An 18,194-nucleotide genomic window follows, 5' to 3' on the forward strand; every position below is an offset into this window, starting at 1 on the left:
GGGATTTTTATGAATGAGGGCAGGGAGAAGTTGGCAAAATGCCACATTGTCACACATCAACAGCACTGTCAGAGTTACATGGGTGGCAACAGAGATACAACAAGTCATTCAAACTGGAACTGGAACATTCTCTATACTATTCCTCCCAGCCTGGTCAAGGTGGCCAACTCAGGAGGCTCCAGAAGCTGGGTGACAGGGCACAGGAGTGTAGGAAGCCAAGATAATGAAGTTAGCCCCTGCTCAAGATACTCACATTCCTGGTGTGACTTTGAAAGCTGGGATGGGAAAGATAGAACTATGGAGACATTAAAAAGCTCAGAGAGGTTTAGAGGATGACTTCATCGGTAAAGTACCTGCCACTCAAGCGCGAGGACATGACTTGAAATAATCAATAACCATGTAAAAGCTGGTTGCTGTGGCACACATCTGTAATTCCAGCACTAGAGAGGAGTGGGGAGGGGACAGGCAGATAGATCCCTGGTGGGTGAGGGACAGACAGCCTAACCAAACTGAGGAGCTCGGAGTTCAGTGAAACAACCTGCCCCCCCCCACCAAAAAATATAAAGTGGTGACATATGCCTTTAATTCCACAACTAGGGAGGCAGAGACAGAGGCAGGTAGATCTCTGTGTGAGTTCAAGGCCAACCTGGTCTACATAGCGAGTTCCATGCCAGCCAGGGCTACATACTAAGATCCAGTCTCAAAAATTAATTAATTAATTAATTAATTGGGAGAACATGATAGAAGATGTCACTCAACTCTGACCTCGACCTCTGGTTTTCACATACACACACACACACACACACACACACACACACAAGTGCAAGCCAACCTACCCACATAAGGGCATATATCCACTCAGAGGAACATGTGCATATGCTATACATAAACAAAAAAAAAGTCCAAAGGCAGATCACTTGCCTAGGCTGTAAAAGGCATTGGGTTTGACTCTTAGAACTTAAAAGAAAAAAGACAGACAAGAAAAAGAGGCAAAAATGGTAGTTCTCAAGGACTGGGAGAGTAGAGTGAGAAAGAGGAGTGGGAAGACAAAGTTGAAAGGGTCTTCATGAGATGGCAACTACCAAGCACCAAACTACAACGTATAATGCTGCAGTGGTGGGTCCATGTCACCGTCCATTTGCCTCACCCAGGAAGGAAACTCTGATAGAGACCAGAACGTTGGATGACAATGATGTCTGGTACACCTGTTATTTCTCATGGAGAAGGCTGTGCATGTGCATGGGAAGTCTATGTATTTCCTCTCAACTTTGCTGAGAACTGAAACCACTTGAGTGGTTTGAATAGGAATGGCACCCATAGGTGCATGCATTTAAATGCTGGGTCACCAGGGAGTGGCATTATTTGAAAGGATGGAAAAGATTAGGGGGCGTGGCCTTGTTGAAGGAGGAGTGTTACTGGGAGTGGGCTATGAGGTTTTCAAGGTCCAAGCCAGAGGCCCAGTCTGTCTCTCTCTGTCTGTCTGTCTGTCTGTCTGTCTGTCTCTCTCTCTCTCTCTCTCTCCCCCTCCCCCCTCCCTCTCCCTCTCCCTCTCCCTCTGTCCCCCTGCACCCCTGTCTCTTTTGGATCAGGATGTAGTTCTCAGCTACTGTTCCAGTGCCATGTGTGCCACCATGCTCCCCACCATGATGATGATGGACTAACTCTCTGAAACTGTAAGCCAGCCCCAAATTAAATATTATCTTTCATAAGACTTGCCTTGGTCATGGTGTCTCTTCACAGTAACAGAATAGTGACTAAGACACTACTCTAAAGAATGAAGGTTTCAAAACAATACAACTGTGTTAGCCAAACCAACCACTGGCTTGCCATGCATACAACACAGATCTGTGTTTTTCTCACGAAACCTTAAATAGTGAACATTAAAAACATAAATGTGGTTGGGTAAAGTGGCAGGCATTGGGCTAGACACAGCTTCTTCACCCTTCGTGCTCCATTGCTGAGGCCCAAAGACACTCCTTCAGTTTCCCAGGGTACAGTTTGAAAACCACTAGGCTAAACCTTCTCAAGTACACATCATGAGTGCCTGTGAAGTCAGTAACAAAGACAACCACAGTGATTGACACTGCGAGTCAGTGTCACAAACCAGCTCTTGCTTAGACAGCATGATGGGCAGAGTGACAGATCAACCACCACTGTCAGCAGGAATTAAAATTGGGCACTGCTTAGCACCGTGGAGAATACTCTTCAGTAACGTGTGGTTCCCATACTGAAAATACATCCCCCAAGCTGATTTTCAGCCATGTTCCCCATGTTCCTTCTTTCCAGTAGGAATTTTACGTATACCCCACCAGTTGATTGCTCTCTGTACGCTGTTCTAAAGTAGGCATGGTATCATCGTACAAATGCCTACAGGAGTTATCTGGGATGAGGGAAACGTGAACACTTCATTACTATTGCAAATGGTTTTAATACTGATTTGTTTAAGCCATTTCAACTCCTACCAAGTAATTGCCCTGTGTAGGCACCAGCCTAATAAAGATGCTTTTTGCTCATGGAACAGGTTAAGACATCTTGTGATACAAACTAGAACATGATTGATTTTTTTTTTCCCTCCTCTAATTGATGGTTTGCTTAATACATATTAAAAAAAAAAAAAAAAACTTGACAGCAGGCCAAGATCATTTTAGGATCTGTTTCATATGAGGAGTAAAGTTTTATGGTTCAGTTAAAAGACCCTGAAAAATGAGGTTTCTAATGGAAATGTTGGCAGAGCTTCTGCTTCTGGGCTGGGCCAGGCGGTGGGGATGGGACCAGAGGGTGGGGTGGAGGAATGAAGGGTGGCCACCTATCCCAAGGATAAATGCTCCCTTGATAGAGAGCCTGGGTAGAAGAAAGAAAAGTAATGCTCAGCTTCTTCCCACCTTCAGGGTTGATGCTGATCCCCGGGGGCATGAAAATTAAGGGGAGAAAAACCCCAACTGTCCTTGCAAAGGTGACAACAGAGAGGTGGAAGGGATGGGGGTTCACTCAGAAGGTGTCTGGGGAGTAGCCTCTGTGGCAGTGGGTCCTGCAGGGACAAGGCCAATTGGAAGTACACAGTCATTAACAAGCTATTCATTTATTACCTCCATCCCTTCCCCTAGCTTACAGCTCAAAGCAACTTCCAGACAGACAGCTTAGTGGCTGTGCATGGGGACACCTGGCCTACCCATACGGCCCACCTTGGGAGGTTTGGAAAGCTCCAGATCATTTGAGTATTATGGGCTTGTTGTTTCTTCCGAAAGACTGTTTCTACAAAGCAGAGGTGAGTGTGTGTCCAGGGCACAGTAAGGGTATGGCAAACTCCCTTCCTCTCCAGCACTGTCCTGTTTGGTCCCCTCACACCAATACAGGCCCTGCACTGTCACTGGCTGAGTTTTAGTGACACGGTGAAGAAGCCTACACGCTCTTTCTGCTTACTGTATGTGTTGGTCCCTTTAACAGCCATGTGAGCCCTGCTCCCTCGGCTCCTGCTGTCAGCCCGGGAGAATCCATTTCCTCAGAGTGCTTGTTTGTTTTAACTTGTCTGGGATGCTGTTTCCACTCCAGTTCTTGCTTCATTCAATGTAAACAATTTACCCACTCAGTCAGGAGTGAAAATGAAAACACACTTGACAAGCAGATTTCATGTTTCTGGGAGATGACTCATTGCCAACCGCAGTGGGGACAAGATGAGAAGTAGCACAGAGGGAACCCGGGGGGACACTTACCAGGGGAGGAGCCCACGCCAGCTGCCCGGAATTGCCCCAGGATGAGGCTCTGCTCGCTCTCGGCCAGTGCCAGTAGGAGTTCATAGGCTTCTATGCACTGCTCACTGCAAGAGAAGTACAGCATGGCGTCAGCTCTGGCACGGAACGGTGGCCATCTTCATCACCAGTGCCTGCCTTGACCTCCCCACCCACAAAGTGAGCAGTATTCCACATAGAAGTGCTTCCTGGACCAACTAGTGGCTTGCTGTTATGCTTAAAAAAAAAAAAAAAAACAAAAACAAAAACAAAACCAACAACAAAACAACCCTAAGTTCTAGAAAAATACATTAGAAGCAATAAAAGAGGGAGGGGCAAACTGGATGTCCCTTTGATGACCAGTCAAAAGAGACACGTGACACCCCTATAGTACTCAGCCTCCAACAGTAGCCTCTCCTGAGCCTGCATCCCAGTATGTATACTCTTCTTTTGTGCCTTGACTCTAGCAGGGTTGGTGTCTGAAACTTCTAGAAAAGATGGTAAGCCACACCCAGCATTAGGCTCTGAATGACTTCCATCTAGATCATTCTCCCACTCCCTTTCTCCCTCAGATCATCTTCTCTGAAGGACAGCAGGGGCCTCCCGAAGGAGAGATCCATGAGGAGAGGAACTAAGACTTCTGGCTAATAGCCAGGGAGAACTGAGTCCTCTAGACAGACTGTCTACTTGAAAGGAGGCTGGCCTATAGCGCCCCAGCCGAACTTTCAGAAATCATAGCCCTACTTGACACGTGACCTTCAGAAGTGCCTAAGAGACCAAAGGCTTGGCACAGGTAGCCACGTCACTCACAGATGCCTGGTCCTCACACCTGTCATGCAGCCCTCGATAGTGACTAAAACTCCCCTTCAGGAGCTAATCATTTTGACCTATATATGTACTGTACAGAAGACAATGGCTATATGTGGCTATTTCCAGTTAAATCAAGGGGAGACTTCCTGGCGGCCTTTGCAGTGGCCATATTTCACAGGTGCAGTCATCACATGGTTGCTAGTTACCACGGTACTGAGCATACAGAATGGTTCCATCACCATAGAAAGTGCAAATACAGACTGCCTACAAAAGCCTCATGAAGCGCTGTTAGGTTGTGCATAGAGTCTGGGCTTGGATGTTTGAAAGAAGGAAAAAGTCATTCTTTTCCATGCTCATCATCTGCTGAGTAAACAAGATAGGTCCAAGTACTGCCTCTTGGCTCGGCATGACAGGGCACAGTTCTATCTCCCAAAGCAGGAGGATTGTGAGTCTGAAGCCAGCTCCGACTATATAATGAGATACTGTTACACACACACACACACACACACACACACACACACACACACACACACACACTGGGGTCCCTTTCCAGTGGCCTGAGATACACACAGATCCATGTCCAGACAGGAGACTGAACACACACGCCTGACACCCATGTGGTCAGGACGAGAGGCTGGTCGCAGGAAGGTTTCCTTTGTGAGCAAATGCCTGATGAGTTTCTCCAGGTTGAACAAGGGAAATGGTGCTGTAATCTCCATTCAGCTGGGGCGCCATCTGGTTTTGATTGTTTGCATGTTCACCACCCTTCCCCAAGACTTGAAGAAGAGGGTCAGACCACCAGCTGACAGTGCTGGCAGCTCCCTGCAAAGGCAGGCAAGCAGAAGGTGCCAGGCAGGTTCATCCTGCAGGATGTGCTCACGTGCAACCCTCTAAGACCAAAGGTAGAGGGTGGTCCATATTAAAGGTTGTTGAAGAGGAACTCCTGGTTTGCTTGGGAACTTAAATCCAATATGACCACCATCCTGCTTTGGTCTCATTATGGTGGCTGATTTTGTTTGTGAAACTTTGACCACAGTTTCTTAAGACTATACTGACATTGTTCTATACAGATAACATTGGTAAAAGATGCTGAGAGTTAAGATACCATCATCTACTCTGACTTTGGCAACTGGCTCATGAGGCAATACTAACAAACCTCAGAGGACAGCAACAGCATCACAGCTTTAAGAAGGGATGGAGTTAAACATGATCAATCGAGCCAAGGAAAGTGCTTGGTGAGGAAAGGTGCTTCCCACCAAGCCTGACAATCTTTGACCTGGGGACCCAAGGAGTGGAAGTGACTTTAGCAAACGGTCTTCTGACCTGTACATGTGTGCCATGGTGCAAAACCCATCACCCAAACACATAAAAGATATAATTTTCAAAAAATTAAAAAACAAGCAAACAAACAATATCAAAACAAAAAGTGCTATTACGTATAGATGAGTTAACTGCAGTCTTTTCAAATGGCCTTTTTTTCTTCCTTCCTTTCTTTTCTTTTTTATTTATTTAGAGACAGGGTCTCACTATGTGGCTCTGGCGGTCCTAGAACCTGCTGTGTTGAACAGGCTTGCCTCTGCCTCCAAGTGCTGGGAGGAAAGTTGTGTGTGACCATGACTTTACTAAACTGGCTTATTCTTCATGGAAATCAATGGGTGACATGTCTGAAGAGCTATGAGAATACTCATGTCTTCTGGGACCTATAATTCCTGCTTCAGGAACTTTATCCCAAGGAAAATATTCCAAAGACTGAAGATCTTACCTGTGTTGGGCTATTTACTGTTGATTTTTTTTTAATGCCTGATGTCCTCAACAGTCTTTTAGAAAAATGAGCAAGGTTAAAGGCATCGAATCTGCAGGTGATTCAGCCATCCACAATAAATCCAGACCATTAAGCCATATTTAAAAACCATGGCAGGCATGTGCAAGACCTGTACAGGTTAAAGCCAGACAGGCTCCAAGCACTGAAAACCGAAGTGGACATGGGCTCCATACCCCTAACCATAACCAAGAAGCTATGGGCAACTGATACCCACTAGCAAAGGGACAGTCAGTTTTCTCCTGTGGAATCTTACCGGGTCTATCAACCACACTCCAGGGCAGCAGGCCCCATGCCCATGGCTGACACAAAATAGACTCCATGGCCTGTGTGTGTGTGTGTGTGTGTGTGTGTGTGTGTGTGTGTGTGTGTAGGGGATTTTTTGTTTGTTTGTTTCATTTTGTTTAGGCATTGTCTTATTGGTCTTTTGCTTATTTGGTTTTCACTTTGGGGGTTTTGCTGTTTTTGGGGGGAGAGAGAGAGCAAAAACTTGGGTGATTAGGGAGGTAGGGAGGATCTGAGAGGAGTTGAGGGAGGGGGAAACATGATCAAAATACATTGTATGAAAATGTTTTTAAATTTAAAAGGATAATTTAAAAAAATAAAATAGACCAGGTATGGTGGTGCATACCTTTAATCCCAGCACTCAAGAGGCAGAGCAGTTGGATCTCTGTGAATTTGGGGCCAGCCTGGTCTACAAAACAAGTTCCAGGACAGCCAGAGCTACACAGAGAAACCCTGACTCAGGAAAAAAAAAATAAACAAATACATTTATTTATTTTTTGCCAAGCCTGACAACCATGGTTCGAAACCTGGAACCCATACAGTGCAATGAGAGAAGAGATTCTCATGTTCTCTTCTGACTTCCACACACGCGTTGTGGCGTGTATGCACCCATGCGTGCATGCACACAGCAAATGAATAAATAAGTTAACAAATAAATAAATAAAGGCACACCCAGGACGTCCTCCCGTCTCTGGCTCTCCCACCTGTACTGCAGGGCCAGCCTCAGCGCGGTGGCGTTGGATTCGTATTTTCCCACCAGCATGCTCATCCTCTCGGCATTGCTTTTACACTCCTCCAGGGTGATGGTGAGGAGATCGTTTTGGGATTTGAGGTGCTCGATCCGGCTACAGAGAAAGAGACACAGATGTCACTGGCACGCATGCACGCCGGGACTGTGATCTGACGTTTTACTTGGCTCGCTGTAGGCCGGATAGTCATGGTAAGGTAACAGGGCAGGGGGAGGATCAGCAGATAAAGTGCCTGCCATGCAAGCAGGAGGACCTGGATGTAGACCCCCCCGCATAGGCGTGGCGGCGTGCGTCTGTACGTCTGGTGATGCGGGTATGGGGGTCTGGGGGAACAGAGTCAAGCAGCTTCCTGGAAGACCCGCTGGCCAGCCAGCCCAGCCAACTGGTGAGCTCAGGGTTTGCTGAGAGGCCGCATCTCACAAACTAGGACAGTGACAAGCCATAGAGAAAGATGCCTAATGTCTGCCTCTGGCTTCTACACACGTGCACAGGTGAGTACACACAGGAGTACATACATATAACACCAACAAACACACACACAGAGATGCCTATGCCTGTATAACGCACAGGTGATATGGGAGGCTGAAGACACTGCTCAGTCAAGTGAAATGCTTGTGGTGAAAGCGAGAGGAGCTGAGTTCACTCCCCAGCACCCACTTAAAAGCCAGGCAAAGTGGTGTTGTCTGTAACCCCAGCCCTGGGGAGGTGAGGAGAGGGAGATCTATGGAGTTTGCTCACCAGGCAGCCTAACCAAATTGGCGAGCTCCAGATTCAGGTAAGAGATGCTGCCCCATGAAAAGAAGGTGAAAGAGTGATTGAGAAAGATGCTTGGTGCTTATCTTTTCCTCTACACATACACAGATGTGCATGAACTTGTATGTACAACACACACACACACACACACACACACACACACTGATGATATGGCATTGTTGGGCATTTTAGCAAGTATAACTTACACAAAACAATCATTAAATTCAGTGTGAATAAAAAACAAAAACTTGGGCCTGAGTGTGGTGGTGCACATCTTTAATCTCAGCACTCAAGAGTTAGGTGGATCTCCTTAGGTTCAAGGCCAACTGCTCTACACAGTGAGTTCTAGGATAGCCATGGCTATGTAGGGAGACTCTGACTCAAAAAACAAACAACAACAATAACAAAATGAAACTGCTATCCAGCTATGCTTTGCCTATGCCATGTGTCTGTACTGTGTGAGGCCGTGGTTCTAACACTAAAGAAAGCAACAGCTCTGGCACCCCATAGCTCTTCAGAGTAACTCCAACTATGCTGCAACAAGCCATATTGCCTGGGGCAATAAACCACACCTTGGTCATAAGGGCTGCTGTTTGCTGAGCCTGCCCAATCAGGTGTGATGACCCCTGTCATCCAGATGAGGAGATACAGGTACTGAAAGGTCAAGTTCCTTGACCTGGAACTTAACCAGGTTGGTCAGCCCAGATTCCCTGCTCTTAACCACACCCTACAGAGCATTAGCAAAGGTAAACTGGTGAGCAATCAGGAAAATGCCACCAGGTTGTCCTTAAGTGGGTAATGGACCAGGGACCTGCTGTGGAATAATCCTGTACACTATGAAGATGTGTTGCTCTCATTGTTAATAAAAAGCTGATTGGCCAATGTGCTAGGCAGGATTTTTAGGGCAGAGAGGATGTTGAGGAGAAGAAGGACAGAGTCTGAGGAGACGCCATGAGACACAGAGCAAGCAGGATGGGAACTATGTAGATAAGGTAAACAAATGAGCCTTGGGGCAACATATAGATGAATAGAAATGGGTTAAGTTATAAGAGCTAGCTAAAAACAAGCCTAAGCTATCAATTGAGCATTTATAATTAATATTAAGTCACTGTGTGGTTATTTGGGAACTGGCTGGAAGGGAAGAAAAATCTGTCTACAGAGACCCATGACCATGTCCAAAGGGCCTTCTAGGTCGGATGTCTAGCAATACCAGTGACTAGTACAATCATCAGTAAGAACTTTGAGGTTTATATTAGATTCAGAACTGTAAATTCTAAGTAATGAGTTTGAGGGAAAGCCAGAAAACAAATGTTAAACCCTTTAGCTTCTCCATTTTCTGTCCTAAGACATCTGGTTGTGGTCATTCATTTTCCACAGAACCCACTCTTTCACTGTCTTCATGCAGCAAGTCTTCGAGAGACTTGGGGTTTACCCAGAAACTGCAAGAGACTCCTGAGGGTGATGGGAGTGTGAAAGCCACTGGCCTTGAGCATAAATTTTAGGACAGCATAGAGATTCCTAGAGGGGACATATCTGCTGGGAGAGTCATGAAGACTCCTATGGGCCATAGTGAGTAAGGTATTTCAAACAAACACTTTTCTGCTCTTGTTCATTTTGGCTTCTTCCAGTGGTTGCCACTTTCTCACTTATGATTCCAGTGGAGTGGTCCCTGCTAATTAGAAGCCATTTACCCCACGACCGACTTCCATGTGGCTGAGTGTGAACCAACCCTGCCTGAAACACCTTCCTTGCTCAGGTCAGAACACTCTGGCTGGCCTTCTTCTGAATGTAAAGGCTGTGAGGGTTGATGTTTCCTCGGGGCTCAGGCTTGGGGTCCCATCTTCTGCCAACACTCTCCTTAGGGGTGGTTCTATCCAATCTGTGACTCCAAGAAGCATTTCGGTTTCCATGGCGTCCCATCGTTTCTAGCCCACACCTCCCTCTGAGTGTCCGTCCCACACATCAGCTGCCTCCTGGCATTTCCATTTTGGGGGGTGGGGTGGGTCACACACTGCCTCCAATTTAACACTGAAAGGGGTGCTTAATTTTCTTCAACCTGCTCTCCTTCACCTTCCCCATATTAGCAGTCACTACCACCATTCACCTAACACCACAGGCTAGCATGGGAGCATCCCTGAGACCCTTCCTTACAGTCAGACCTAATGAGGCTTCTCATATCCTGAACCCATTATGTTCTGTGCCTCCTGGCCCATCACAGACATCTCTCTGCTCCCACTCTTGCTATCCTTTACCTCTAAGCTCCAGAAGGCAGAACAGGTTTTGTTCTTCCCGTTGAAAAATGCCTTCCGACTATATTTAGGCTAAAGAGTAAAATCTGCTATGGAATCCGAATCTGCATCCATGCCAGCCGCTGCCTGGTGCCTGCCTCTCCCTTGCCTCTCCATGCTAGCCATTGTCTGGTGCCCCACCCCCTTGCTTGTATAGTTCCTCCTTTACATCACCTTTGTCCAGCCTGGAGGTTAAGACTTCCAGCCTTGTCATCGTGGCTCCTTTTTCCTTAAAACCTCAAGACAAACCTTCCCTCTTTAGAGACACCTTATCAGGCCACTTGTCAAGGAACAACCTCAGGTAAGGGACATAGCTCAGTGGTAGAATGGTTGGAAAGCTTGTACAGTGTCCCGGCTTTAACCTCCAGCACCCAAAGTGACAACACTAACAAGTAAAGAACTCTTGACTCTTTCAGGGTCTTGGAGACATTTTTTCTTGGAGCTTCCTCTACTGTGTTTTGTCTGTATTTCCTAACAGAATATAAGCTTCATAAGATTAAGGGCCTTCTCTGCTTTGATTTGCTTTTCATGTTGCATAGTACACAGTAGGCGATTAACACAGATGTGCAACATGTGTAAATACAGTTTTGAGTAAGTGTGCTCCCCTACCCCATGAAAATCTGAACCAAAGGCTAGCATTTTTTAAAAGAGAGTATTAGGACTTTAATGTTGAGACGATCAAAAAATAGTCATTAAGGCATAGTGTTTCTAAGAAGCCCCAGGTTCCAGGACACAGCCATGATCATTGGACAACAGGGTTAGTGTGGTGGTATTCTAATTGTACTGAAATGTGGTTTTGATTGTATGTTAATAAATAAAGTTGCTCGGGGGTCAGAGCTATTAGAGCCATAGAATTCTGGGAAGCGGAAGGCTGAGGAGAGAGACACTGCAGCCACTGCCAGGAGAAGCAGCATGTAAAGACTCTGGTAAGCCACCAGCCATGTGGCAAGGTATAGATTTATAAAAATGGGTTAATTTAAGATAAAAGAACAGTTAGCAAGAAGCCTGCCACGGCCATACAGTTTGTAAGCAAATAAGTCTCTGTGTTTACTTGGTGGGTTGAGTGGCTGGGGACGGCGGTGACAATATTGTCCTGACTGTGGGCAAGGCAGGAAAACTGTAGCTACAAGAGTGTGGAGGTGGTGGTTCACGCCTTTAATCCCATAGATCTCTGTGTGTTCAGGGAAACAGCCAGCATTGGAGACATATGCCTTTAAGACCTGGAGGGCTGTGCATACAGACAGTGACAAGGCAGTCACGTGTTTGGGTTTACAACCAATGAGAAGGCAGAATGACTATGAAACGACTTACACACAGGGAAATAGCTCTTTTTCGGGAAGCTGGGACCACCGCAGGAGGAAGGGTGAGATTTTAGCTCTGAGCTCTGATCTCTTGACTTTCTCTTTTACATTGGTTCTGTGTTTCTTATTTAATAAGACGGTTGGTTACATCTACAGGTTAGGGCAAAGGGCAGGGTCTGAAATTCTGCCTTTGTTAAATAACTCCTCTGGACTTCATCACTTAACTTTCAACCTCAAAGCTTTTATTTATTTATTTTTCATTTGCAAGGGACTAGCCTTAGACTCACAAGTTGAACATGAAGAGGTTTTCTGTGAGAATCCATTGTCAACATCTGTTGTGAGCATCCATTGTGTGCTGCTGAACACATAACCTGAGCTTCAAGTACTAAATAGTACCCACCCCTTCTCTGTTCTCTCTTGGGTGCATATTACTGAGAAGAATATGCAAGTTCAGCAACAAAGCAGACCTTTGAAATCCCAGAGAAGTGATCTTCAGCTAAAGGCTTAAGGCATATGGGCATGGGGCCCCCTAAAGGCACATGGCTTCCTTCAGTCTCGAAGGGCATATCTGCTTCAGGGCTAAGCAGTTCCAGGCTAATGGAGAAAAATGCTGCTTCCTTGTTACTAGGTGATCCTCGGGACTGGCACTGTAAAGGACTTTGCATTTAATAAGGAAACCACTTAATTTCAAGATTTAAAAGTGATTGGACTAGAGGGATGTTTCATCAGTTAAAAGCACACACTGGCTGGGTGGTGGTGGTGGTAGCGCACACCTTTAATCCCAGCACTTGGGAGGCAGAGCCAGGTGGGTCTCTGTGAGTTTGAGGCCAGCCTAGTCTACAGAGTGAGATTCAGGACAGGCACCAAGACTACACAGAGAAACTCTGTCTCGAAAAACCAAAAATAAAATAAAATAAAATAAAATAAAGGGAAAGCACATGCTGTTCTTGCAGAGAATCCAAGTTCGATTCCCAGCACTTATGCTGGGCATCTTACAAGCTCCTGTAACTCTAGCTCCAGAGAGATCTGATGCCTCTGGCCTCCATAGGTACCTGGTACTCACATGCTCATACTCACACAGACATAGACACGTGTACATTAATTTAAGAAAATAATCGTTAAAATGACCTAGATCACCACATTCCTTTTGTTCTCCACGACTAAAACAGCTTCCTATCAGCGGGGAGTAACAAGCTAGTTTGATTTATTCCATTTTGCCACACACAAGAGGAATGGAATTCAGTAATGATAGATGGGAATTAGCGTTCACATTCCTTCTTGATTAGCTCATGAGCCTTCCAAGCTCTTCCTGCGCTCTCACTGAAGACTGCTAAGTCAAGGCAGCCACATCATTCCTGGAGACTGTTCAGCCGGCCATTCTGCTATCATGGAATCGAGTCTGAGTCAGGGTGATTAGCGGGTTTGGCTACGGCACTTCTTAGCTTTGGAAGCAGCTCCCTCATCACTAAGATTACACTCAAGCCTGTCTTTGCCAAGAGGCAGGAGCGCATACTCCAACTGCAGGAGAATCGGGAAGAACGCACAAAGCTGTTATACAGCAAACTCGTCCAGTTAGGATAGGATCGGGACATCCTATTTATGCTTGAGCATAAAGGAAATCAGTCCACCCTCAGAAGAAGCAGGGAATTCGACCAATGTGCGGGGCCAATGCCAAGAAGGGCTCCAGCACATCGTCTGTGCTCCTTCTGGCAAACACAAGCACCCCCAGACACTGACTCAACATTCCAGGACTTCCCACTGTGACTCTCTGCAGCACAGCCCCATACAGTTGGCAGCCATCTATGACCTACTTGACATTCTCTATGGATTGCACCCAGGACTCCCTACATACTTGGAAGGATCCAAAGTGAAATGAGAAGGCGGGGCCCCTTGTTCACCAACTATTAAGGATTTAGAATAGTAACAGCAGAGTCAGACAGAATGCATCTGCACAACCGTTCTAAGGATGAGACCCCCACCCCACCCCATCCCCCCACCCCACCCCCACCTCGTGTGAATGTGTGTCCCAGCCCTGTGAAGTTGATCATGACTGCCACAAGCTCTCCTCCATCTCAATCCCAGATGACCAGCTTGGCCATCTCACTGGAGGTCACAATTCGCAAAGCCAGTTTGGATGAAATTTTAGAAGGAGGGGTGGGGAGCAGCTCCCGCCCCCACCCCCAGAGAAACACACCACATTGCTCTCACCTGTTCAAACGCTCTGTTTCCACCTCAAACTCTCTAATCTTGCTTTCAGAGATGGCAGATCCATGTGAGTAGAGCGTTTGGAAAATTTCCTGGATATTGGAGCAGTCCTGGAGTGAGTGGGCCAGGTGTTCTGCCACGCTGCTGGAAACCTGTACCAAGGAACGTAAGTCCCACCAGAGACGCCAGGTCAGGAGCACCGGTCCCCAGGCACAATTTGCACATACAACAGCTTAAAGACAAAATGCTTTAAGAATTTGGCACCAGGAGATGGTTACTCTTCTGAGTCTCATGGGTCTCGGTTGGTATAACTCGAGCATTCAAAACAAGTGTGAAAGAATTACATGAAACTCAATCAGCTCGCAGCTGCACCTCCTAAGAAAGTGATGCTGGGAATCAACAAGCAGGCAAGATCAGTTCTGGAGTACTGAAAATTCTGGACATTAAATACAGTCTGGGCTTCCTTCCCTCACCCTGGACTCCTGGCACTCTCGAGTCATAGTCTCTGGTGACTGTGGCCCCAAAGAGAGGCTGTTCCCTTTATCCTCACAGTTGGGTTTTGACACAGAATCTGAATGCATGTGATGTTTGCTCAGTGTAAAACTTCCAACTAGGAAATTAAAGGGAGTTTTGGGATTTTTTTTTTTTAGGTTCTCTCCTCTTGCCCTAGGATCAAAAGGCTAGCTCTCCCAGCTTCATGCTTAATCATAAAACATCCTCCTTAAAGAACTGAAACTGTTCCCCTGTCGCCTCTCCAGCCATGGGTCTCACTCCCTGTAGGCTCCAGGCTCCAGCTATGAAGACTCTCATACTAAACAGGCAGATCCTGTCCATTCTCCGATAGCTCTGGGCCACACTTCAAAAACAGCATTCCCTGTCCCTGGACAGTGTGTTCCCTTCAAGATGTGTGTGCAAAGACACAGTTCTTTTGGAGTTTTGCAATTCCCTGGGTCTCTGTGGAGCAAGGTGATATAAAGCAGATATGTCCAGACATTCATTGACATCACCAAGTAACTATATAAATGTTATTTCTTTTTTGGAAGATTTCAAGTGTGTGGGGGTTGGGGGGGTGGGGTGGGAGGAGAGATCTCCCTTAAAGCTGAAGTTGCAATTCACCATTTAGAAACTTTACACGTTTCACTTGGCTTCTGTGGAATGAAACTGTTAGGATTCATTTTATAATTAACTGATAAACTGGAAGTGAACAATGACCTTTCTATCCTCTAGGAACCATAGTCTGTGCGGCTGTATTAGGTTCTTTCTTTCCTTACCCCTCGCCGACACTCACCCCAATGCTACTGATTTCGGATCCCAGGACTGGCCGATCAGATGACGATGATTCAGATCTTGTCTTTGATAGCTTCACCCTCTCAGCAATCTTAAAATAAATGAATGAATAAATAAATAAACAAACAACTAAATAAATAAATATCAGAAAGTCCACACCACTCCCCCACATTCATTGAGGCCATGCTTACACAATTTTTAGCCAGGTCAACTAAAGTGATTCATCAAAACAATTCAATGATTTCAGCCTCGCTACCATAAACTTGAAATGCGGCTTCTCAAGCTCAGCACATTTGGGGCTGGACAGCCTGGGGAGGGAAGAGCGGTTCTGCCCACTGTGAACTATTGTGCAGCATCTCTGGACTCGAGCCACAAGATGCCAGTAGCACGCCAGCTGTAACCATTCACAATGTTCCTTAGGGGACAAAAATGACGTGGTTGAGAAACAGTGGTTTCACCTAACTCACTAAACTGAAAGGTTTTATTGTGGAGACTATCAGGGCTGCCAGGCAGGAAGACACCTGCCATTTATACCACGGGACAGGCCCCTTTTAGAAGATTGTATGAAAGCATTGTGTGCTGCGGCAGAGAACAGTGGTAACAATGTATTTCTTTTCTTTATTGTGACAGTGTCTCACTATGTACCCCTGGGTGGCCTGGAACTTCAAAGTGATCCTCCTGCCTCTGCCTCCTCACTGGAATTACATGTAGGCACACAACTCCACACTTAGCTCTGTGATGTGTTTCTTTTGCTGGCGTAGCTGTCAGTCTTCTGAGGGGAATAATGATTGCTTTATCACTCAGGGTCCCCTCAGGGCTGAACCTTAGTTCCTTGAAAGCAAGTACCCATCCACTGCGAGGTCACACTTGACAAAACTCTCCACAATGGCCTGTCAGCTGTGACATTTTCCAGCAGGCTGATTAATGAGAGCTGTTATACAGGTTGCAACTGAGAGAGACTTAAACCTATTAGTGGGTTATCTCTCCCTGCAGCTTGGCTTGAGAGGGTTGACACTCAGTCCCAGGGGAAGCCTCTAGGGTCTGTGCACTGGTATGTCTGCACAATGGCGGGCTCAGCCACAGCTGGGGTCTTCAGAGGAGAAATGTTCCGACCCACCAGACGCATCCCCCCGGGAGCTCACCTTGGCGATGGGGATGTCATTGCTGCTGCTGCTGGTGCTCAGCTCTCCAGTGCTGGGGTTAATCGGGCGATTGGCAGAAGTAAGGCGACCAGGGCTAGAAGGTCCAGTGGCTTGGACACTCTGCAGTCGAGTTTGGAGCTCTCGGACCTGAAACCATAATCCCTTTAGACAGAGCTGGTGATTTCCCAGGTCGAAGAGCAAAAGAGCCAGGAGGTCAATGGCAAAGTTTCCAACTGTGATGCTCAGCTGGTCAGGTCCACTGAAGCCACTGTATCCTTAAGGGGAGTCACTGCTGACTAATCAGGAAGGAGAACATGCTAACTCAGCACCAGATGCTTCCAATCCAGGAGGAAGCATACCGTTAAGGAGTGCTTGTTTATACAGCAGAGAAGCACCCGATGCCATGGTGAGCACTGTAGATAAGGATGTGATTGCTAGCCTTAGGAAACTTAGAGCTCACACAAGGTAGCAAACAAGAGTCCTAACACACACATACACACAAATGCTAGAAACATCATTCTCAGTTGCTCCGAGGCAGCAGAACATGGAAAGACCCTGTCTCTACCTGAAGTACTCCAGAGAATGTAAGGGGGCATGCACATGATAGGAGACCTGGGTTCCATAGGAGAAAGTGTCACGGGTAGGCTTAGCAGAGGCATGGCTGGGGTAGGGTGGCGTCGGGAAATAGAATTGTATGCAGAGTGTCTGGAAGATATACAGTACTGGACAAAGTGTTGTTAGAGACAGGGGCTTTGGGAGAGAGGTGAGACCAGGATAGAGCGACAGTGAAGGTACCAGCAGCGTTCCTACAGACAGCCAAGGCTAGGAGCATCCCTGGCACAGTGGAAGCATAAAAACTCTGCGGTGAAGAGCACTGGCTGCTCTTCCAGAAGACCAGGGTTCGATTCCAGCACCCATGTGGAGGCTTATAAATATCTCTAACTACAGTCCCACGGGACAAGATATCCTGTTCAAGCCTACATAAGCACTAGTCACACATGTGATGATCAGTCATACATGCAGGGAAAGCACCCATACACATAACATTAAAAAATAAAGTGACACAATCACACCACAATGAATGTCTAATCTCACTCATCTGTGGTTACTGCTCTGTGACCAATGGGAGAAATATCCCAGTAAATGAGGACAATTGCTACCTTTCTGATAACCATGGGCACACTTTTATCATCAGAGTACAAGGACTATTATCAAACTTACTTAATGCAGCCAAGAGGACCTTGAACTTCTCATCTTCCTGTCTTTACCTCTTGAGTGCTAGGATTACAGGGACGTGCTATCAAGCCTGGTTTATTATACTTCAGGTTGACTGCAGCACTGAAAACTTCTTATGAACGAAGCATCAGACTCGGACACCAAGAAGCCATACTTGGCCATTTAGAGTAGGGTTTTCTAAACTTTATGGTTTACCAGATCCCCCTTACAGGGCTAGTCAGAAACCTAGGTGGCAGGGCCCCACCCCAGTGGTTCAGATTTATTGATGTTGCATGAAGCCAGGACTCTGTACATCTAATTAGCATTACATCTAAAGATGTAAATGCTGGGTGTCAGGGAGGCATTCCTTGAGCGGCTGACCCAAGGCTATACAGCATTATGGTCTCATACACAGGCAGAGCAGAGCCAAACCCCCGTACCACAGGGGTTTGGTCTTGCTGCTACAGCCCTTCCAGGCAAGGGCAGAGAGCAGGTATCCAGCCTCCTCCCCCCACCCTCCCATAAGAGCTTCTCATAGAAAGCTTTCATACTGAATGTCTGGGCTATCACTACCCTGCTATCTTGGGAACCAAAAGTAATTGAAGTTTCAATAAT

At 46.5% G+C, this 18,194-nt stretch overlaps 1 protein-coding gene across 1 annotated transcript in view; it reads right to left on the bottom strand.

The window, feature by feature from the left end:
• Positions 1 to 18,194, bottom strand: part of Mcc (MCC regulator of WNT signaling pathway) — a 96,402-nt gene that overhangs the window by 34,981 nt on the left and 43,227 nt on the right. Inside the window, exons 5-9 of the mRNA XM_028881750.2 lie at positions 16,365 to 16,511; positions 15,224 to 15,313; positions 13,939 to 14,087; positions 7,344 to 7,484; positions 3,711 to 3,814 (exon numbers count right to left, since the gene is read on the bottom strand). Of these exons, the coding sequence (XP_028737583.1) occupies positions 3,711 to 3,814; positions 7,344 to 7,484; positions 13,939 to 14,087; positions 15,224 to 15,313; positions 16,365 to 16,511 (631 nt within the window). The remainder of the gene's footprint in view (positions 1 to 3,710; positions 3,815 to 7,343; positions 7,485 to 13,938; positions 14,088 to 15,223; positions 15,314 to 16,364; positions 16,512 to 18,194) is intronic.

This window comes from Peromyscus leucopus, chromosome 19 (genome assembly GCF_004664715.2).
Source record: "Peromyscus leucopus breed LL Stock chromosome 19, UCI_PerLeu_2.1, whole genome shotgun sequence".
Lineage (NCBI taxonomy): Eukaryota > Metazoa > Chordata > Mammalia > Rodentia > Cricetidae > Peromyscus > Peromyscus leucopus.